The 24059-nt window shown below is 35.0% G+C and overlaps 1 protein-coding gene across 2 annotated transcripts in view; it reads right to left on the bottom strand.

Moving 5' to 3' along the window:
- The window catches only part of ABCA13 (ATP binding cassette subfamily A member 13), a 165063-nt gene that overhangs the window by 121545 nt on the left and 19459 nt on the right, over window positions 1-24059 (bottom strand). For both annotated transcript variants that reach the window (XM_085537944.1, XM_085537945.1), the window contains exons 9-23: window positions 22942-23106; window positions 21636-21835; window positions 20184-20311; window positions 19452-19546; window positions 19028-19204; window positions 18454-18644; window positions 17250-17389; window positions 15552-15672; window positions 9583-14247; window positions 7715-7821; window positions 6452-6570; window positions 5043-5215; window positions 4044-4120; window positions 3664-3785; window positions 1942-2136 (exon numbers count right to left, since the gene is read on the bottom strand). In XM_085537944.1, coding sequence (XP_085394070.1) covers window positions 1942-2136; window positions 3664-3785; window positions 4044-4120; window positions 5043-5215; window positions 6452-6570; window positions 7715-7821; window positions 9583-14247; window positions 15552-15672; window positions 17250-17389; window positions 18454-18644; window positions 19028-19204; window positions 19452-19546; window positions 20184-20311; window positions 21636-21835; window positions 22942-23106 — 6675 coding nt within the window. The remainder of the gene's footprint in view (window positions 1-1941; window positions 2137-3663; window positions 3786-4043; window positions 4121-5042; window positions 5216-6451; window positions 6571-7714; window positions 7822-9582; window positions 14248-15551; window positions 15673-17249; window positions 17390-18453; window positions 18645-19027; window positions 19205-19451; window positions 19547-20183; window positions 20312-21635; window positions 21836-22941; window positions 23107-24059) is intronic.

Raw genomic sequence — 24059 nt, 5'->3', positions numbered from 1 at the left:
AGATAATATGCTTATAACTGTCAAGCTTTCCTACCCAACTTCCACACTAATGGTATCTGCAACATTCTGCCCCCTTAGAATCCAGTGTAAATGATATCTTGTCTTTCAACAGGTTAATGGTGTCTAGTCCAACAGGTCAATATTTTTAAAATATAATTAAATCTAGTGGCCACTTCAGTTGCTTTAGGAATCGTATTAGAAAACATACTTTACTTTCACACTGTTCCTCCCTTTCCATTTTTAGTATATACTGCCTATTACATAAAATAATTATGTGCGTTCCATTCCTTACTTGACAGAAGTTCATTTGGCCTTTTACTGTTCTCACTATGCACATTTTGGCACTGAGAGTTTGCTATCTCCCCTTTGTTTTTATAGGCCATTTTGCTCTTATGGCAATGCAAACTGATTAAGTTACCTGCTTATGCATGATAATAAAAAACAACGTAATCCCATTATATACTCCCATCTGCTTCCTCTGTCTTTATTGTATCCACCTGTCTTTGAATAAGACGCCTTCTACAATAACAATGTCTACTGCTAATATTCTTTCCAGATTTCACCTGCATTCATATATTAAAAAAAAAAATAAAAATACCATGTACTAAACCTGTATTTGATTAAAAAGTTAGAAGAACTTCCACAATAATTCAGGATGAGCTGACAATTTTTTATTCTGTGCTAGGAATTCAATATGCTTCATTCAAGTTCAGTAGAAAAGAGCATTCTTTTTTCTTCCTTTTTGCCACTCTAGGTTGGCATTCACTCCAGAAAGCAGAATTTTAGTTTTGGAAGCATTATATTCTGTTGTTTGTTGTTGTTGTCGTTGTTGTTGTTTGTTTGTGAAGCTTCTTTGTTATTTTGTTTTTTGTTTTTTTGTTTTAATAGCTTTAAATGCAGCACATAAAATAAATACTATGCTTGTCAAACAAAATTTTCTTCCTGTCTGTGCTCTGAGTATCTTACTTTCAGTGACCTGAAAGATCTGAAATAACTATCACCAATTCCAACCAATAATTTTGCTCTAACAAGTGGAAACATCTCACTGAAAACTCACATTCAATTCCAGATAATCTACAAATCTGGACACAGCACATATTTGCTGCAGACTTCTTCATCCCCTTCGCTTTAGTTTTGGCACTCTATGATTCCCATTATTTTCCAGGAGTATACAAACACTGTCTCCTATCACAATCATAAGTTTTCTAGGACTTTTCTACCCAAGTAAATAACTGTAGGGTGTTTTTCAGTTGGATTACACAGAGTGGATGCCAACAGACAAAGCTGTAATTATAATCATTCAGTTGTGTTAAATGTTGTTAAGAACCACAGAGATGTTATGAACCAAAGTTATCTGACTGAGATCACATGAAATGTGGGTGGTTTGCCCTTAGAGCTATCCTGAGAGCTGGAAAAACATATTTACATCCTTCCTGAAGAAACCACCTGAACTCCCAGAATGATTACTACAGAAAATAAAATGCATTCCAGGGTGATATAATTTCATACTAGGAAATAAGTTTGTACTGCACATAATGAGGGCTCCTGTGCTTGTTTTTCATTCCAGCAACATCAGATCAGTGTTTCACAAGCAAAAATTACCAAGTGACTAGTCATATGAACTGCAAACTCTGCAAAAGATTAATAAAGCTAAGTCTCAGACCTCTTGAGTTTTTTCTGTTGCATTCATAATCAGCTCCTCACTGATAATTTTCCTGTGGAAGAGAGATATGGAATACAGTAAGATCTACCAACCCTGTTCAACTATGTTTTCTTTATGGAGCTAAATGAGGACAAAAAAGCAGCACATGGCTAGTGCTTGATTCCACAGAAAAGGACGCTTGAAACAACAAAATACTATAGTTGTTAATTGAACTATATATCACTCAGCATGCTTTAGACCACCTTCAAAAGAAAAGCATAGGAAATGAATAATCTTACCATGTAAATTATATGACGTAAGTTCAAATTCTGTATAATCAGTACAAATGTGGTATACAAATCCAGCGCTGGTAAAGAACATAATTCTTCCACTGCCAGGGAAGTGTTGCTGTTTTCAGGTAGCTTGAGCAAGAGGCTAAGTACTTCTTCATCACATCTTTGTGTGAAGGCTACCACAAAGGCACTGTAAAAAACCTATCACAACGTATGCATGTTAAAAGTTTGTATGTAGTAAATAAAATGAGAATTTCTCAAGTAGCGTAGCAATTTGCAGTTCACAACAAAACTGAAAGAATGAACCATCCAGCTCTCTATCAGATTGGTATGTTCTCATGTATTAATGCTATAAACAGACGAAGTGTGTTCCTTATAAACATTCATTTTTATTTGTGAACAGGTCAATTATATGCTTTAATGAGAATTAATGAGAATGGCCAGTGCATTACTGAGAATGGCCAGTGCATAATATTGAGGTAGAAAGCTAAGTGCAGCAAGTATGAGCAACTTACAGGCTCACTCTTAACATCCTAGAAGAAAGCACAATAGTGCAATACAGTCACAAATCATATAGAGCTGCACAGGGCCTGTGAGTGTCAGTTTTTTTCTGAAAATGGCAACATAAACTATGCTTAAAATAGATAACAGCTTAAAAAATGATTTGTATATTATCACAGGTCTTAAGTGCTCCAGCCAAACAGGAAAAAGATTTAAGTGCATATACATATAAAAAGAATTCTGTATAAATACACAAATGTGAGATGTGTACATGTATCTTAACTCTACATAGTACTTTACCAGAAAAAAAAAAAGATTATTAGAGAAAAATCATTAGAGAATTCAGTCAATTAGCATTATTATTCCAAAAGATCAAAGGTGCACAGAATCCCATTTAACTGAATCACTTCCAGATGACTTCTCTCATTACCATTTATGGTATCAGAATAACAAGTTAACAATAAAGGCTGCCATACTGCCAGAGGAGTAGAAGAACAAATCATCTATAAGTAGTCACAAGTGTATGAACTGCCTTTTTAATAGCCACACTTTTCATGAACAAAACTTGCAATCATTTCTGCAAGTAGAACATCAGTGACATCCAGTGGCTGCTTGATTGACCTAATCAGTTTATGCCAAATCTACCTCCAACTCTTTTCTGCCACACAGGCATTATTGGGAGAGAAACCTGCAGTTAGTCAGCAGTTATCATGATTTCTACTGTATGGTCACAGGGATCATACAGTAAACACAGGGACCACAGGAAACAGCAGCAAATGTAATATACACAGGCCTTCACTCAGAGAATTTATTCTATCCACTCTTTAGAAAAAATACAGTGGAAAAGTAAAAAAGATAAACACAGATGAAGCAAAATCCAGCTGAAAAGAACAATGAGAAGCAAACCAAAGAATACAAAACAAATCAGACTACTCTGTACAAGACTCAAGTGTGGGAAGACAAAAACTAACAGGATAGCAAAGCTCAAATATAATGTCAGCACAAAGCAAAACAGTGCTGACAGTAATGAAGCAGCTCAATTTAATTAAGACTGCTGCTACTATAAATTGTTTTAATATTTCCCATCATTGTTTTCAAGTCCCAAATCTCACAGACTTCCATGTAGAATTTACAAATGAAAACAGAAGATTCCACACATAATTCATCTTTTGTTTTGATTGGCTCTGGGTTATTGTGTTAATTTAACATTTCTTTTTAATCTTTTACCTTTGTAAAAGAGATATTAGCTTCCAAGATGATACTGATAGTTTCTTCAGAAATGTTGACAGAAGAAAGAATGCCCAACCTCAACTCAGTAATATTCTGCACATAATCTTTGACTTTCATATCTGGAAGAAAATAAAAACAGAGCTATCCATCCTGCTTCATTAAGTTCCCCAGAGACTGCAGACTCTTCTCTAGATTTTTATATAAGGGGTCATAAAGGGCATTAAAGCTTCATACTGTATAAGTTATTTCTACATCAAATTTAAATGTCGCTCTCCATAAGGAACATCCCTCAACAGTTTGAAAACTACAACACCATCTTGCAAAATAAAATAAATAGAAAGTAGCGACTCAAAGTGCTGAAGAAAACCATAACTCACCATTTAAAAGATTAAAATTGCTGAGAAAAGCTACCACAGGATTTTCTGACAACTGTATCTCCCAATTTTCAATCAGCCTGTAATGATAACCATAAATTCACACTTTATCAGAATTAAATAATTGACTTCAGTATGCTTATGAAGTATCATGCACAATGAAATAGTCCTGAAGAAAAAGGTCAGACACATTACACGTGCACCTACGCTGACCACTGCATGCTGCTTTTATGTAATGCTTAGACTACCATATTTCTTCCCTAAATCAGAATGTCATGATGGGAAGATGTAGAGCACTGAAAACATCAGACAAACAATGACTTCAGGAGAAGCACAGGTCTAGTAATGTCTCACTTCCATAGTTTTTACTGAGCACAAAGTTTTAAAACCTAGAGATGCAAAGCATTCCAGTTAAAGATTAATTAACTCTAATTCTAAGCAATAAAGAGTATACTCACTTCAGAAATCATTTACTATTAAAATACTGTATATGGGTCTACAGTCTGTAAGAAAAACCCCAATGCCCACATTCCTCCATGTTATCTGAATAATTCACAGACCATTCAATCCTATTATCAAAATAATCAGACAAACTACAATAGCAACAGTTATAAGAGGAGCCACTTCTGACATTAATTTGAGATACAATTAATTTGAAATATGTAGTAACTGTTTTAGTAAGTTACTTAAAATTTATTATTTTCCCTCAAGTAATTAAGCAACTATCTGAAATTATTTCGAGCTCAGTGCTGACAGTTTACGAGCACTCATGAACCAAGAAGATTAGCTGTAAGTGCTCAGCAAAAGTATGAAGTATCCAGAATTTTGCTAAATAGGAACCTAAAGAACCTCTGCATTGTATTTGCTCAATTTTCAGTTACACAAACAAAAAAAGAGACTGATGAAAAGTACTTATCCTGTAACTGCAAAATTTTGAACATGTGCACAAAATAACATTACTAACATGAACCATTTGGGATACCAAAACATAAAGGGCTTTACTTTTGCAAGCGTCTCTGGATATTTTCCAACATTAATTGACAATCACAGCTGCCATCAGTGGTATTCTGAAAGGCTCTCAGGAAGCTCTCTACATTATTAGAAAGTTTCAGGTTTATATGTGCCATGCTCTCACAGTCTCCCTTGTTGGAAGTCATCCACATTCTTTCAATACTCTGCAAAACACAGCAATCATTTTGTTAGCAAATTCATGAGGTTGATTATTATTGCTTGACATAGGTAGTTGTGGCAATCTAATAATGCATATTTTCAAATGACAACGTTGATAAAGTACTACTAATTTCCTCACTTCATCTGAAACTGGGCAAAGATTTTCCAGAACCATGGAGTTCTCAAAGATTTGAGTTTTGGAAACAACAAAAATTTCTGTAAATTGACCGAGGGGGGTTCATCCCATAACAGAAATTTCAACATTTTTACTTGAAATTTCATTTCAACAAAATTGTTTTTATTTTAGGCTAAACATTTTCTTATTTTCCATCAGTAAACTCAAAAATTCTGGATATACAAGAGCTTTCTTGCATCATGCTTTGTGTAGATTTCACTTAGTTTTTCTCCTGAATATTCACATTTCTGATCTTGCTTTTTTATTTTTGCATAAGTTTGTCACAGAACAATGGATACTAGAGAAATATATTTGTTCAGCAAAAGCCTACTTTAAGATCTGAGTGCTGCCTCTTATGCCTGTTCACCTTAAAACGATGAATTTTCATTCATGTCAGCAAATCCTCCAGGTAGACAGAATACAAACTAGAAGAGCTATTTCACGAAGATAGGAGATAAATTCTGTACTAAAAGCATAAAGCTAGTATTTTGTACTTGTGCGTACATGCACAGATGTGCACACATCTGTGTGGGATATCCAAAGGCCTGTTTCTGGCTCTGGGTGAATCCAACTAAATGCCAGATGCTACTGCCTCCCAACCAGGATTGCAGGTAATTTCACACACTGTTAAAAGAAATAAAAACACGGACTCCATCTGGTAACCAAAATTGCCATTTTTAAATCGAACAGCTCTGTATTTAGCTTGATATTTCCAGCTGTTCCTGTAAAAGTTTTGAAGTATAAGTGTAGTCTTTTTCATGAGATTAGCAGTATCACAAAATTTAAAAGAACTAAGATGGTATGTTTGGTATTGAGTGGCAATTCAGTTATTCTTGTTACCGTAATCCAAGTTATATTTACAGCTTTTAAAGCTCATTAACATAACAAATTCCTTCTGTTTATTACTATAACATGCCTTAGAACTACACCCATACAAACATCAGCTTCATATAGCCCCATGGGGACAGATCATTTCAAAAGCAGGAGAAAAAAATCATCTGACATTAGTCAGATGAGAATAACTCATTCTTTAAACAACACCTATAGGTGTGAAAATTGTTCAGACCTGGTAATGATCTTGAACCAGAGTGATTCCTTCAATTATAGAGATGAATAAGTGATGCATTATGCCTTCTTTACACTGTGTAACAACACAGAAAAGGTTGCTAGTGACAACTGGTTCTTCTGTAAGAGAAAGAGACCAAAGTTTAATCAGTTAAATATATTTATACTTATATATATATATATAAAAATATATATATATATATCCCAGCAAATAAAAAATTATCCAAACAAAGGGGGACAGAGATAGGTGGATTTATTCAAAAAGCAAATAAACACAAAAGTCTGATGTGTTTAAGGCATTAAGAAATATTACTGACCAATTATAATTTCCATTAGAGGGCAAGAAAGGCTTGTTGGATTAAGTTCCCATTGCTGTTCACCATTACATAATAAGAAATTACACCCTTGTGTCAATATGTGGCCTTTCTCAATGTTTTCTACTTTAATGCCAACATGAAGTAAGTCAAAGGCAGAATAATACAGAACAATTTGTTGAAGTTATTTAGCTATAGCTAGCCAATCATCTGCCTCAGCAGCATTATAATCTACCCATAGCCTACTCAGAAGTAGGAGGTAAAACTTCCTTTATACACTTGCTCAATTTTTCATTTCTATTAGATGAACTCTGCTTTGAGCCAACTCTTTATCATTAAAAAAATTAAAAAAAAAAAAAAAAACCCTCCATAACTTCATTCACTTCAGTAATCTAACAGAAAAATTCCATCAATATATAATATAATATAATATAATATAATATAATATAATATAATATAATATAATATAATATAATATAATATAATATAATATAATATAATATAATATAATATAATATAATATAATATAATATAATATAATATAATATATATTTTTCTGTTGGATTGCTGAGTACAAAATCCAAATGCCTATACAGACTTCCACTTGTTCTGTGAGTTGGATCAAGGAAGGAAGGAAGAGGTCCTGGTGTGTCAGAGCAAGCCCAGGAAGCAGGGAAAGAGTACACAGCTAAAAATGATAGAAGAAAGAGGAGCTGCAAGACCTATTGCTTTCACTAAGATTTTGAATCATTATGTTCACTCCAGAAACTATCCCTTCTTGGGATCAAAATCTTTTCCTGTGCCATTGCTGGTTTCATTTCCCTACATTAGCATGCTTGCACTGCTCTGCATTACCTAAACTAATTCATTTTTATAAACGTTTTCTCAAAGTCTTCATAGTACAACTAGCACAGAGAGAGATCCAAACAGTCACAAGCATGGTAACCAACCTGAGAAGATTTTAAGAATATTCAAAATGGCAAACTGCAACTTATGCAATAGTAGAACACTAGCAGGTTGTAAATGTTTCTGAAGAATTTGGCATATTTTAGATGCTCTGTGGAAAGATTAATGAGAAAGTGTTATTTTCATTACGAGTGTACCATAACAAATTTCCAGTGGCTACATACAACTGCAATCATTAATGAACCACGGTAGGATTTTAGTATTAATAGTTATACAACTAGCAATTAATTCAATATTTGTCTGAACTGTTTCCGAATCAGAACATAGTGTTTCCATGGACTTAAAAAAACAGGTTTCATCAAGATAGAACATCATAAAGTATTTTAGTAATATTGTAACTGTTTTTAAGTTAGTTTTCAGGAACACATTGTTCACAGTACCTGCAGAACTGAGAGCAAAGAGCAGAATACACTACAACTCTGAAAACCAGCATTTTGGAAAAATAAAACATTTCTAGCGTTGATTTTCATTTTTCAGTGGATTGGGTTAATAGTATATTTACATTAAAATGAATCTTAAACGTCTAAACAACGTATTAGTCATGCAAGAATTTCATTACACTGATTTTCTGTCAGGCTACATGAGTAGGACCATCAGTCCCATCAGTAAGACCCCATAGAGCTGTCTGAATCAAAGTTCTCAAGAGACTGACTGAGCACCACATAAATGCAACAAATCTCATCTAGCAGTACTTCTATTAAGTAAGTTGTTAGTAAATGTTTCCCAAAAGGAGAAATCCTCTGCTGCTAGCTTAGATTATATTCAAGAAACATTACATAACTGATCAAGGGCTGAAGTTTCCTTCAGAAATTACATTTGTCAAACTGGACACCTTAATACGTACATGTTATGGTTAATACAGATGATTGTGTATAGAAATATAAAACTACATGTATCAACGAGATATATTCATATATTAGCTGAAAAACTTAATATCCATATACGAATATGTATGAATATGTATGCATGTATATATAAGTACACATACTATACTCACACCATCTAAATAACATATTGCGTGCATAAGACATCATCAAATTTAAGTTACTTTTACTCACTCTTAGTCCCAGTTTTCAAAAGAAGGATCACTCAAAACACCAACAGAAACTTTTTTGTTTTTCCCCCCTCACACCAATAACTTCCTGAATTTTCTCATCACTGAAGAAAACGAATACACGTGCTGTAATTTGTTTTTTGTTTTCAGGTGCACAAAATTAATTGCTTGAAGAGGTAGTGCAGAAACCTGAATTACTTTGTGTTTGATTTCGGAGCACTTATTCATTCAAACCCTGAAGCTTAGTCACAAGAAAATGAAGAGTTGGTCAGTTGTAAAAAGTTTTAATTAAACTGTGGTTCGGTTTTCAGAGTTGCAAAGTTTTCAAAGCAACCAGTTTCTTGAAATATTTGATTCTATAATTCCAAAGAAACCACCTTAAGCATCAATACAGATTACTAAGTATATAATGAACTTGAATCATATAACATAATTTGATACAAAATACATCTAGTGTACACAAAATAACATGAAACAATACTGTTTTACACAAAAGCACAAAAATGAAATACAACAGTGACCGTGTGCCCCGTTGGTGCAGTGGTAGGAATGCCGCATTGCAACACCTGGGCTCGGGTGTTCGAATCGCCCTGTGGCGCAAGTGGTAGAAGTGCCGCTCTGCAGCACAGAGGCTCGAATGCCGGGGGTTGGACTCGATGATCTCTAAGGTCCCTTCCAACTCCCACGAGACTATTACCTATTACCTATTAATAAAAAATTGAGCAAGCTACATAAACAGTTATTTTGTCACTGCTGGATTTTGGTACATGTTTGAAGTAGCACATAGAAACTGCTTACCTTAAATCCTTTACTAAAGCTATTTTATTCCTGATATGTTCCGTGAAATACAGAAAATTAACTTGCAACATTTCTTGCATGATCTCCAGTGTTCTGTTCTGTGACATAGTAGAAACGTTTCCGTATTGTGCACTATCAAAAAATGAATCAATGAAGTCAACTATCTGAAGCTCAGTATAGTTTGCATGCAGAGCCTCTCTTGTAACAGCAATGTCAGCAATCATGTGAAAAAGAAAGTTTTGAAAAACTGAATTAGCAGTGGAAGTAGTATTCAATATTTCTCTACTAAGATGATCAACAAACAACATACCAGTGTAATCTTCTTTAGACTTATTTTGGAATAGTTCTAGAAAGTCAATAATATCTTTAACAACCAGCAGCAGATCTGATGATTTTTCATTAGCCATAAGAAGGACTACAGGTTGCATCACTTTAGAATAGTTTTGATTATTACATTCACACAGAAAGCTGTTCATAATCTCTTGTATGTCTTCAAGCTTTCTTAACACAGCCGCTACAGATGATGTATTAAACTGCTGAATTAACACATCAAGAGACACTGAAGATGGCTGCCCAGTGGCTAACCTTAATAACTGAAACTCTTGGTCTAGCACTGCAAGTGACTGTCTCACATTAAAATTCAACAAGTCTTCTATACTTTTAACTACAGGAAACCAGATGTTCTCAATGTTCTCAGATATATTGCTGTTCCCATTTAAAGATGACAGTACCATGAGCACCGAGTAAGCTTGGTTTCCAGAGGGAGGCAGAGTCATTAAAGGCTGAAGTACAGAAAGAAAAGAATAGACAGCTTCCGTATTCAAGAATCCAGAAATTTCACTAGTCATGTTCTTGACGTAAAGAAATACAGTCTCTATAAGTGATATTCTTGAGTGCCTGTTCCAGCTTAAACCACCATAAAGATCATTCAGCTGTTCAAGAACATATTCAGACATCTCCATTTCTGCTGCTGGCATACTACTCAGAGTTTCTATGATTTGTAAAGCCACTCTTCTCTTTGGTGTGGAGAAACAGTTCACAGTTGAGTTTGTATTATTTGCCTGCAGAGGCACAGCATAGAGGTATAGCTCATCCCAAAAAGCCAGTAGTTCTTTAAGAAGTGAACTGTTTATATGATGAAGCTCAGAAAACTTCAAAAGAATAGAGTTCCATTCCTTAATGTGATGAAAAAAACAAGTGAGATTGTGAGTAATATCAGTCTGAACATCTTCCATAGTGCATAAGAAACTATCATTCAGAGTAATGAGTTTCAGTTGCTTGATGATTTGTAAGACTGCATTGTGATTCAGAGAAAAATTATTTTGCATAACGTCACAAGGTTTGGAAGTGGGATCACTCTGAGGTGTTACTGTTGTGGGAATCCAGCAGAATTCTGCAGAGAAACAAACTAAGGCTTCTGCATGTTCATCAGGCACATCTGTCAGCATCTCTAGTAACATTAGTAGACTTTCTACTTGATTAGAGATTTCTACATCTGTATACATTGGCATTTTTTCTTCTTGAGTCAATACAAAAGTATACACTTCAGCTAGTGCTTCCGTGATGTTTCCATGAGTTAGACTTTCCATAAGGCTGATGACATCAAGGAGAAGATGATACATCTCTTCAACATCAGAGAGATCCTCTTGAAAAACTTGCATGATGTGCCATAAGCCAGTCAGGTTCCAATTACATGAACCATTCTCAAATGCATTCCACCACTCTATTAACATTTCTAACTCAGAGTTCTCAATAAGCAGAGGTTTGATATTTTTAAAGAAATTGTCCAAGCTCCTCTGGGCTTGTTTGAAATGACCTATCAAGAACTCAATATCCATGTTCTTTAGATTTTGCACCAGGGTTATCACGTGCTCTAGAAACTCTCTATCATCTCTTACTGGAAAACTAGTAAGGTTAGAAGACTTGAAAATTTTGAGTGCCTTTCCTACTAGTTTGCCATTCAGAGCTGCTTTTTCCATCAGTCTCTCAAAAAACATGTTGTATTTACCCTGCAATTCATGGGGCAAGTTTAAGTTGAATTTATTGAGTTTACTAACCACAGTTTCAAAGATCTCCATCAGCAGACCAATATTTTTCTCATCAGTCTCAATATCCAAAGGAGAGGAGCTGCTTTCTTGCATTTCAAAAGTTTTATTTTTGAGAAGACATTTAATTTCTGACAAAAGTTCTATTGAGGAAAGCAGAACACCATGGAAGGGATTAAGGAATGTCCTTAAAGTGCTGTTATATCCATGGATTAAGTGATTGAAATGGGTATCATTTGATGTATACTGTGAGTGACCCATTAAATTATTCACAGCCATCTGTATTAGTCCTCCAGAATTATTTAAGAGTGTAAAAATATATTCAAGCACATTAGTGTCATTTTGTACAGTAAATTCAGGGAGAACAACTTCTAAAGTTCTTGCTATAATATTAAAATAAACATTTGCACAAATCACATCAGAACCAGTTACAGAGCACTCAGGGATCAAGAAACTGAAAATCAAATTAAGGAAATCCACAACATTTTTTAGCTTAGCATCCGTCTCAGTGTTTCCCAGAGATTTCAGTAGAAATAAAATATGTTTTGCACTTTCAAGGTAAGAAGGTGACTTGTATTTTTCACTAAGACGATGAAGGCCATGGATCCACCCATCACAATCCTCTACTCCATTTATTACACTGTAAGATTTGAGAAAGGAATGAGTATGGAATGAAAAATTCACTTGTGAATAGTCTATGTTTTTCAGAGTACTGTCAAAAATTAATTTTGTAATATTCTGGAAAACACTGGCACAGACCAAATATTTATCTAGAGGTTCAAATGTTAAGAAAGCAGCAGCATCCTTTAACTCAGCAAAAACAAATCCAAGTTCCTTTTGAGAGAGTTTGAGAATAGTAGAAAGTGAATTCCCAATGGAAAACTCACTGGAACTCCTTTCTCCCTCAGGTCCTCCTGAGATGAATGTATTAAGCCACAAATTCAAAACATCTCTATTAACAACCTTTAGTACAGATTGCTGCAATTCAGTTATCACAGCTTCAATCATTTCTATAGCATCATCTGAACTGTTACCTTTAAGTGAGCTTGCAGCATCAATTGCATTTCCAAAAACACTTTGAATTATAGAGAGGTACGTTTCAAAATCTTTCCAGTCACTTGAATTACCACCTTCAACTATCATTTTCAACAGATTCATTGCTGATGTAGCTTCAACAATAGCCATAGTTGTTTTATTACACAGTTCAATATGAGTTGTATTTAAAAAGCTATCCGAGAGGTTTCTCAGATCATTTCTTAGATAGATAAAAAAGGTTGAATTCAAATTTAAGATTTTGGATGTTTCTTCAAAAATCTCTGTCCAGGTTTGAAGCCACGTAAAAGTGCAATGCAAAGCAGAATATACACTTACCTTATCTTCCAGTTTTGTTACATTATACAAAACAATGTCCAGTGGAAGCAGGAGATTGTAAACCTCTGCTGAATCATTTACAGAAGTGATGTTTGATAGATAAAAACCAATGCACCCTTTATTTACTATGCATTCTGGGGAGATGTCAAAAAAATGTTCCAAATAACAAAAGGCAGCCTCTTCAAGGTCTTCATCTAAAAATAAGGTTTTAAGGTTGCTTAGAATATTATAGACAACTTGCAACTCTTTTTTGCCTTCCTGTACAAAAGAGTGGGCCTGAAATTCTGTGTAATTGTAAAAGATCAGTAATTTCTCACAGAATGACTTAGTGGTGAAGTTCCAGAGAAGATCAAAAGTTTCAGATAGAAAATCAGAAACCTGGTCCACGTCTTGCAAATCATTCCATGTTTGAAAGGATGAAATATCTTTTGAGGTGTTATAAAGAAACATTAACAAAGTGTTATTGCTCTCAGCATTTAAGAGCAGATCAGCATTCTGATACAAAGAGAAAAGTATCTGAAAAAGCGAGTCCACGCTACTGATGTTTAATTTTTGAATGTCATTAAAGAAATTGGGAACAATTTTGCCTAACTCTTGCACTTTATGTATAAAAGTTGCATTTGAGAGTAGTGAAAATGAGGTATTACTCACTCCATGACCAACACTGAAAGATTCATTGACATGACTGTCAGCAAATGATAATATCTCATAGAGGTTCCTTAGAAAGTTTTCACTTATGTATTTTAGATGGTTCAACGTAGGTCTATTTAAATCTTGCCAATCATTTAGGATAATTTTAAGCACTTGCATGCTTCTATTAAGACTTTTTTCATTTTCTGTAAATATAAATCTAGATAAAGTCTCCAGTACCTCTTTAACTTCCACTTGACTTATGTGAGAAAACCTAGAGTCAAGTTCATGGGACACAATTTTCACCATTTGCCAGAAAAAATCTGTCTTCTCCTTCATCCAAAATCTCAGATGAGCCTGTAAATTTTTTTGTATTTCATTATAGAGTTCAGAAACTGCAAGTGAGACATTTATGGTGGATTCCTCCCCTTTCATCCACATAATAACTTTACTCAAGGCAGCTTCCATTAGAGTTTGGAGGCTTGAAAGAGCTGAGAAATCAAACATTACAATTTCTTCTATGACTTCTGCAAGATGTAAAATGCGATCCATTTCTTTTTCACTTGAATTCCATACATTATCTTCTGTCTCCAAAAACTCCTTTATAAGTGTTAAATTCCTGAAATATTAAGCACAATTGTTTTTTCTCATTAGTCACCTAAGAGGCAAGTAAGATTTGATTAAATAAGTATATAAAAATGATTTTAGAAAATATTTGTATTTACTTAAGTCAAAGAAGAATTAATTATCATTTAAATAGCAGTCTAAAAGTAATTACTATAAGACTTGAAATAGCTTAGCTGATGATCATTTTGGTTTTCAAAAACACAGCAGAAAAACATGAGAATTTACAGGCATTCAAATAAAAACCTGAATATCAGTATCTACATTACAAAAGAGTGCATTTATCACCAATTATAATCAAGCAATTAAGCCACAAAGAGTCAAACACCTTTTGTTTTAAGTACCTCACATGTTCTGAGGAAAAGGTTAGTTTCTTCTAAACTAAGTTCTTTTAGTACTTAAAAAGCAGAAAGCCAGACACACAGCATTTAAAATGTTTGTGAAATTAAAAGGGTCCAAGACAGCTGGTTGCTCATCAAGAAGGAACACTTCTGAAAGTGAAAGAAAGGAGGGAAGAAGACCAACGTAGATGAATAGGGAGTTCTTCTTGAGGCTATGGGAGAAAAAGAGAATCTACCACCTATGGAAGAAGGGACAGGCAACTCAGGAAGAGTACAGAGAAGTTGTTAAGATGTGTACAGAGAAAATCAGAAAGGCAAAAGCCCACCTTGAAGTCAACCTGGCTGCTGAGGGAAAAAGGAACAAGAAACTCTTTTACAAATACATCAACAGTAAGAAGAAGACTAACTGGTGGATGGTTGGACTGGATGATCTTGTCTTTTCCAGCCTTGGTGATTCTGTGATTTTGAGTCCATTTTTATAGTACAATTGCAGAGAGAGAACAGTGCATGTACTAGAAACAGTTTTTCAGATCTTGCATTTACTTACAAACATTTAGTTTGTACCCTAAATATCAAAATCATCTAAGATTTTGAAAACCCAAATCAGTTACTTGCTTCTAGAGCCCATTTTAAATTAAAATGCCTATCAAGTTCTGTTTGAATGAAAAGCACTACATGGCCTGTTTAAACAGTAGAGGCAACATTCCAAAGTATACTGAAGTCATTTTTAAACTTTCAGTTCTTCATCTTTAATTGCAGTGATGGTGGGGTTATTTTTTGTTTATTTTTCCATTTTACAGGCCAAACAAGGGATTAAAATAGAGAGCTAAATAGCTGCAAATGCTATTTGGAAGAAAAAGGCACAGCAACTATGTTCAGGAATTACAAGTGTCCAAAGAAGAGATGGAGTAATGATCCCACAGCTAAAGAAATTGTATTGACAAGTTCAATACCTTACCGTGCCCATGAAATGAATGAGGAATAATCTGGTAAATCTTGCAGAAATACTAATAAATAATGACCTAAGATAGTCTCCAAACCAAGCTTTTGTCTAGAACATAGAGATGCTTCTACTCCACCTGCAAAAAAAGAAATATTTCAATACCGAAAGACAGATCAAGAAAACTTCGTGAACAACTCTATCGTCTCACACTGAAACAAACTGAAAAACTTCTAACAAATGTAGTAGGACTTGCATTTCTCTCAGTGTGGATAATCATTAAAGTAGATGTTAAAAGAATGAAATATGCAATTTTTAGTAAAGGGTTTTGTCTTAATTCTACTCAGTTATTCAAACAAATGAAATACACAAGCAATTAATATAAGCTCAACAGAAGACATGCCTGTATCATTTGATTCATTAAAGAAGAGAAAAAAAAAAAAAAAAGAGGAAATGTAGAAGACATATTTTGAACCAAACTGCAGAAAGACTAGAGAAGAATAAATTTTGTTATGTAAAAAGCACACTTAGTGCTGCACTCAGTAAACTTTACTATTTTTTTCTCCTTGGAATTAGTAAAAAAAAAAAAAAAAAAAAAAAGGAAGCAGTGCTGTGAAAATCAGTTATCAATACCTAGAAATCCAAAATACCTGGACTATAATTGATTTAAAAAAGTGTGCAATCAGTTCATGTTTGAACAGTTTATTTCACTAGTTCTTTCACAGTTCTTTGATTTTTTTTTCCATTTCATCCCTTAGCAGCCCACTTACTGATGGAAGATATTAAACACATTTCTGATTAGCTTTATAAACAAAATAGCAGAGGGAAAAAAAGGAAAATGTTTCAAAAAAAAAACATTCGTGCAGCAAGATCAAGACCTTTCATAAATCTTTATAATTGTTGTTAAAAAAAAAAAAAAAGCCATCTAAGTCCTTCAGAAGATGGAAATGTAAGTGGTGAAATAAATGTAAGCAACTTGAACATGGTGATAATACTTAAAGGAAATGAAGGGTGATGTTGAGGGAGATTTTTTATATTTTTATCTCTATGGACCAGCTGTATGGTGCCATGCTCCCTACCTAGCCCATTTGCACCAGAAAACATTGAATAGAATAATACAAAGATTTTGCTAGAAATAAATCTAAAATTGCAAAAATCTCTCCCATTCCTTTGGGGACACCAGAGAATTTTTCATAGAAAGTTTTCTTTCTGATCAAATAAGAAAAAACTAATATATCTCAAGAAAGTTAACAGCAGATGGATCAGGGCATATGAAACAATACAGGATGGGATGAAGGAAATCAAGTACAAATTCACCAACTAATTTGAAACCAGTCCAGGAATATCTTTACATAGTGGCCATCTGGACTTGATAAGTCTTCCTGACAGAATACCACTGCAAAACAATGAGACTCCAACCAGGTTCAACCAGTTTGAATTTTCTCAGCAGAAATGGATGATCCAAAAAATTTCCATCCAGCACTAAAAATTACAGATGCTTTCCCAAGTCAGGCTTAGTACATTACAAAGGTGTTTTGTTTTTTGGTTTTTTTTTTTTTGCTTACAGTTTGCTCATTTGGTGAAATTACTGAAAACAGAATCACAGTCTTAGAAGTGTTAAAATTATCAACTTCTCCCTTTCTAATACTGTCCTCTACAATAAACATAGAACAACCAGAATAAACCCTTGTGCAGTGAAAGTAAATGTTTACTTACCAAACTGATCTCCTGTGGAGCCTGCTTCCTCATCTGTGTACTGAGCTACCTCACACATCCACTGGACAAACATTGTTAAATACTTCCAGTATGGGTTTTCCTCAAAAGTAAAAAAAAATTCTTCAAGGGTAATATTAATTCTGAAGTGACACAGAGAACCAGGATAGTGTGGTTAATCGAATGATTTCTCTACAATGAAAATTAGCTTGAGAATACGTGCAGTTTCACTGCAAACATTTAGCTAAACTTAATACTATTTTATGTACATGGACAGTGCTATTGACTTCAGAAAACAGTTGAAGCAAATAGGCCAATGTTCAGGCCACACTCCTTTTCCCATTTCTTTACTGAAGCAGCACAGTTATTATGCCACTCTGAGCACGACTTTATCACTACACAGAGGTTTTTGAATGGAAAGAAATTGTAAAATGCTTTTTATGAGACATCAACAAGGTTCTCTTATTCAAAAGTAACATTTTGAAATTGAAAACAATACCAAGAAATGTTGTTTCTTGTCCTGGGTGTGCCTTAGCATTAATCAGCAAACAGAACACCCTGGATAACAATAGCAAGCAATAACAAAGCGTTTCTTGCTCTTCATTGTTATTTAAACACAAACTTCCACTCCCAGGAGCCTCTTAGCTCTATTAGTATTTTTGATGCTCACAAAAAAATTGTAAAGCTATTGGTCTTGCTGGCAATTTCAAATGTACTTAGAAACACAGGGGGCAATCAACCAGCATCCAACAGCAATAGGGACAAAATGTAATATAAAATTTCCTACAGTCTAAGAGGTTATTAACATTTGTGGATTTAATCTCCACTGCCAACTCAGTTCACGAAATTTCTGACAGATTCTTGTATGCTTAGTAAAGTAATGGTACCATTACTTTAATAGTAAATTCCTCTGTTAAGTTTTTCATACATGTCAGTAATCCAGGCAAATTGGTGAGAAGACAGATAAGTTTGTGATCTTGGACATCTTTCCACAGTAAACATAACTCCACATTAATGGCATGATGCTCGTGCTTCACATAGCTAAGCAAGAATAATAATACCGTATTCTATTTTAAAGCTATTTATTGATATAGAGATCTGTTTATCATAAACAGATGTTTAATCCTATGAGCTATTCATTTATTCATTGTAATACCTTATTCCTTTCTGGCATCAGTATCTTTATGTACATCTGAGAGATACATACAGTGAGAATAGAAGCTGTTCCTCACAAGAGCTGAAATGGACATCCTCTGCGCTCAGCAATGGATTAGATTCACAGTAATAAGCATAATTTTCAGCTAGCTCTTCTTCTATTTCTTGCCATCCCAAATAGTCATCCACTATTGAATCTGGCAGGTTCTGTTGTCCCTGAGTTACCTTCTGCAGAAGCAGGACCTTTCATGGTAAACAGAGCAATAGTGTGAAACCAGGAAAAGGCAAACTCCCCTGAGATACTGGTCTTGATTCTTGGATTTTTGCAACAGTGTTCATGAAAGCCAACATACAACACATATAGTGTGCAGGGTTTCAAATCTTTTTTTTTTCCCTGGAAAACGCAGCTATGTAATTCATATAAAACATCACAATTACCCCACAGGACCACGTATACTTCTTCCCCAGGCACATTCTAATCAGTTTAAGTAATCAGTTACACTCACTCATTAATAGAAAACACTAAGGAGCAAGCTATAGCCCTCATTAATTTATGTCACTTTGTAATCCCAATATAAATAAGACACTGCAAACAGAATTTAAACAAGATGAATTCAAATACTTACAGCTTCCCTTAGTGACTGGAGCTGGTTGCTTTGCTTGAAAGCCTCCTCCGAGTCATTGCCAGTGCACATATATATGGCTAAATTATCAGTGGAATCAGAAATCTGTGGATGCCTGAGGGCCTTCCCAAACATTGTAACCACATCAGCACAGACATAGGAAGAGCTGCTCATCAACATCTAAAATGTAGTGAATAAACTGCTATTTTAAAAATGCATTGGAGTAACAGATTTAATTAACATTCCATTTTAACTACTCATAATTCAATATAAAATTTAAAAGACCAAAAGAAGTGTGAAGTAAAGTTGGACTAAAATGCTGCAAAATGAGAAGTTAGATACTCTACTTAGCAAGTAGAACACACCCCCAAAATAACCCTGTGCAGCCTTATGGGAGCTAATATACAGACAACAAATGACAGCATACCTGTTTTAGCTCCACAAAAAGCATTTTGATGTCCAGATGCACAGATTCATTTCTTTGGGAAAAGGGAACCAGTTTCTCCAGGCTACGTAAAGCTTCTGTAAGACAGTTCCCCATCACCACATACAAAAAATATGTAACCTACAGAATGATTCAGGGGTAGGAAAGTAAACTATGCACGACATGGTTTGAAAAACACAGCAGATGGAGAGTTAAAAGTTCCAAGCTGATTGATCATCATCAAGCATCATCTTAAAGAGTGCTCCCTGCACCTGCACCCTCTTACTGGAAAAGGTTCAAGAGGCAGCAGAAAGAACAGTACTATTACACCAACAAAGCATGATCTTATCCTCTTTCACAGTTATATTGGAACAGCTCCACTGACTTCAGCAAGCTTTCATGATTTTTGTGATTTTTGGTTCCTTGCAGGTTTCTAGTTCTTAATAATGTAAAAAAAAATTGGACACTTTCCATATGTAACTACTGATTTAGCTAGCAAATTCTTTTGAAGTACAGAAAGGTTGCCTAGTTCCATGAGCATCCAAGTAAAGCTGTAATCTCACCCTTCTCAAATAAAAGACAATCCCAGAAATGTTAGAAGGTCATGTCAGGGTCTGCCAAAACCAGCAGCCCAATAGAGGCAAGGCTGCCACACACATGCAAACACATAAGCAGATCCCTGCAATAAATGCCTTTGGACACTGCAAGTAACGAGTAACCACCATGCATCTTTACCGTCAGTGAAGTTTAAGTACTGTGTTACCACATTCCTCAGAGCTCCATCTACCAGACGTAATCTCTTCACAACAGACCACTGAGGCACAGCCTGCAGCACAGCCTGCATCTTCTTCAGATATAGGATTCTGGAAACAAAAGGAGTGGAGTACAAAACTGTTGTGTGCCATAAGTAAAAAGATATAAATTGCTGGAAAATTGTTATTTATTACTGTACAGACCCTCTATCATCTGTACCTTCTTATAAAGCAGCAGTATAGCAGTTTCCTCATATAAAAACAAACTAAATTCCAAAACATCTGCTAACTATTGAGAGAGAACTGCAGTCAAATTGTTCAACAGTAGATTACAGATTTTACAGAAGCCTTGGCACACTAAGAAAGGAGCAGAACACCGAAGAACCTTTCTGATTTCCAGCAGTCACTGATCAGCATCGCAATTTCGGAATGCAACTAGTTTTAAAGAACAAGTCTACTTCTTTCAGACTAATTTCCATAAAGGATGAAAACTTTAATACAAGGAAAGATGTACATGCAATCACCTCCTTTCCTTCTTCTCACAGCAAAACATGGAAAAGTTTTCCACACCAAAAAAAAAAAAAAAAAAAAGTTAATTTTCCATCAAGTTACTGAAATTTTAAAAAAAGAAAAACTGCTTACAAATAGTTAAAGCTGGCAAAAAGAGGCACTGGCTGCTACTCCATTAGGGGCAGCTGTGTTATAAAATTCTGTGCTTAAACTTCACATTCATTTGTATGCTTAGGAAAGTTGCTTTTCTATTTTTCTACTCAGATATTTTTGTAAATGGAAAAAGGACGATGCCCACTTTGTAAGTGAATTAAAACAGAAATAAATCCACAGATCGTAGGGCTGTGAGGTCATCTACTTGTGGGGGTAGAGAAGCTCTTTATAACTTTCACATTTATCCTCCAAGATGTAGTATTACACTATAATTCTGGTCTCCACAGTAGTCTTCTGTTCAAGATCTCCTTTAAAAAACTAACACACGTACAATTCCTACAACAAAGAGTCCAATACAGTTCTGATGCACTGGTCTTGCTATGCATGAGTAGATAGATCCTGTGGAAGACCTGCATGAGAAACATTACCAAATCACAGCAATGATTTGTGGGAATGATGCTCTGTAAAACAAGGTAAAGCACTCAGCCCTTAATTCATCATGCTGCTTCTTTCTCTGAGTCCTGATAATGTACTCAGGTCTTCTACTAAACCTTTAAAGTAGGAATAATATGAATCACAGATCAAATTTCTTTTTCAAAACATGTATGCATTAAAGCAATTATCTGACTGCATATGAGGTTTTGAATTACAGAATGAGAAATAAGATCATGAAAGAGTTGGAATTCAGAAATAGACTAAATGTGATGTGAAAATAAATATTAAGTTTAATCTGAACTTTAACACAAATTGTAGAAAGGTAACTATAACTTACAGATCATGAGGTGCATTATAATCTTCAGAAAAATAAGCTTGTGATTTCTTATCCCACTGCCGGATCAGGGTACTTATTTCTGAGACAATTTTCCCAGCCTCTTTGTTTTCTAGCAGCTGAGACATTAAATCAGCCATGATTCTTTCAAGTTCTGAAAGAAGATCCTGAGAGTGGCTGCTGCTGAACCATTGCTGAAATACCTAACAGATTGAAGGCAAACCAGAACACACATTGTTAAAGAATCAAAGCATACTTAGACAACATACAGACTTTGCATGTTTTTTGTTGTGTACATGTTTGTTTCTTTGATAAAGGGGGAAGCCTCATCCTTTTGGGTGTCCCATTACACAAATGAATGGAAAAGAAACTGGCATGCCCCAATTATGTAGCCCAGAATATGGTCCATCAAAGCCTAGTGAAGCCCTTGGACTGCCCCCATACGCTATGCTGTTATCCTTCCTAAATGCCTAGTGGTTATAACAGAATTTTGCTGTAAAATACAAGCAACTCACCAAGGGAATTCCCAGAGCTGAAAGTACTTCCTTATGATAGCAAAATCACCTCACAAACAGCTATAAACCATGCCCGAAATTATTACTGGATGACTAAAATAGTCATTAGACTTGGCAAACACAGTAAGTGATGATTTTAAGTCATCATAGACCAGTATGCTTTTTATTACAGGAGAAAATGAAGGCTACATTTTTAAAGAAATTCTATTTCTACATGCTTCCTGTAGACAACATTGCAAAAATCACAAGAGGGCAGGTTAATAGACAGGTAACATGTTTTGAAATGAAAGAACAGTAGTGTTTTCCTTAAGGAGCATCTGTCACCATAGAGACCGCATGCCCTGTTTTGCCAGAGCAGAATTTGAAGATGCTGTCCTAGTGATTTACTCTTATTTGCACCTCAACACACTTCAGTCTCTGCTGCCTGAGATAGTGGAGAAGAATTAAAAAATAAATACTGTATTCCACTTTCAGTTTTGCCCAAATACAGGCTCAGGTGAGACAGTAAATTGGTTTTCCTTCTGTCAGAACTCCGCAGCAGCATATGTTGCACTATGCTCCCTATTCAATTTCAATCCTGCATTTGAGTTAATGAGAAAATCTGATTAAATTAACAGATGGTAATAGATTATACTTCCACTGTCACTGTTATTTATAAGAATTATTTCTTTCTGTTATTAGTAAAATGAAAAAAAGTTCACAGCAACAATATTTAATACCTAACTCAAATCTTTTAAGAGCCACTGTTGACAGCCTACATACCAAAATTAATAGATTAAATTCCTGAAGTCTACCTGTGCATAGATTCTGAGCTTGCTGACAGCATAGAAGAGATACAGTTTGGCTTCTTGCTGTGTAGAAATACAGCTTTCTTCATTATTCTCTTTGTTTGCTTCATCCCCTGGCACACTGGACAGGGCAGAGCACACAAACTGCTCCAGTGTCTCTCCTTCAGGAATCTGGCAGGGACACAAGAGAAGGATGAGTCTGTCAGAGAGCTACTGAGTGTTAACTCTGCTATCAATTTACTTACCTAATGAAAATGAACATCAAAGCTCATTTAATTCAGCTTAGTGTTTTTGGGTACCCCAAATGCAGACTCCTGTGCAAAATAACCACAACCCCATTATGATAACTGTGCACCAGGCAGAATAACAACACTCATCTACAAGGAATTTTCATCCTGTATCTACACCAGTGTTGCTACTTCAACACCCATTTTGTCAGAGAAATAACTTGACAATTACATAGCATACCTGCACTATAATTTTGCACTGGAATAATTATACAGGAGCAACTTCACAAATATACAAATTACTGATGTATACAGCATTCAGTATGTTGGCTCCATCTCAATGATTATATACAGCAGACAACATTTAAATTGAAGTTGGCTGATTTCAGCAGTGTGACCAAAGGGGATGACCTTTCTCCTGATAGCCTGACTTCTAAGTTCAGTGTTGAAAGACTTATTTTTCTAGATCATATAAATTTTATGAATGCTTTCTAAAATAATTTAGTACATCTTAAATCTTCCTAATAGTGTCTTTCTGAGGTGCTTCCCATCCTAACCTCTTTCAACTGTATGATGTACACGTACTGAAAGTCTTGCAGCTGCGTTGACGTCAAACCATCTTGGACATTAGATACAGAACTGAAGTCCTTGGAACAGAAGTTGTTCAAGCTTGAGTGCATTTTTTCATATATTTTGAGGGCTTTCAGTGCCCTAACACAAGCACACAATATGAAGGTATTGGCTTAATCTACAAATAGTCAATAAGTGAGTGGCCTGGGATTACACAGCCTACCATGGGTAGCAGACTGCTGTCAGATACTCAGTTGAGTTGATCACACTGGCCATCAATGATGCCATTAAAAGGCTATTCAAAGGGAGCTTTGTTTATTTTCATTT

The sequence above is a fragment of the Coturnix japonica genome, chromosome 2 (genome assembly GCF_054131305.1).
Source record: "Coturnix japonica strain WE chromosome 2, WE-NBRP24, whole genome shotgun sequence".
Taxonomy (NCBI): domain Eukaryota; kingdom Metazoa; phylum Chordata; class Aves; order Galliformes; family Phasianidae; genus Coturnix; species Coturnix japonica.
This window is presented reverse-complemented; position numbering and strand designations above follow the sequence as displayed.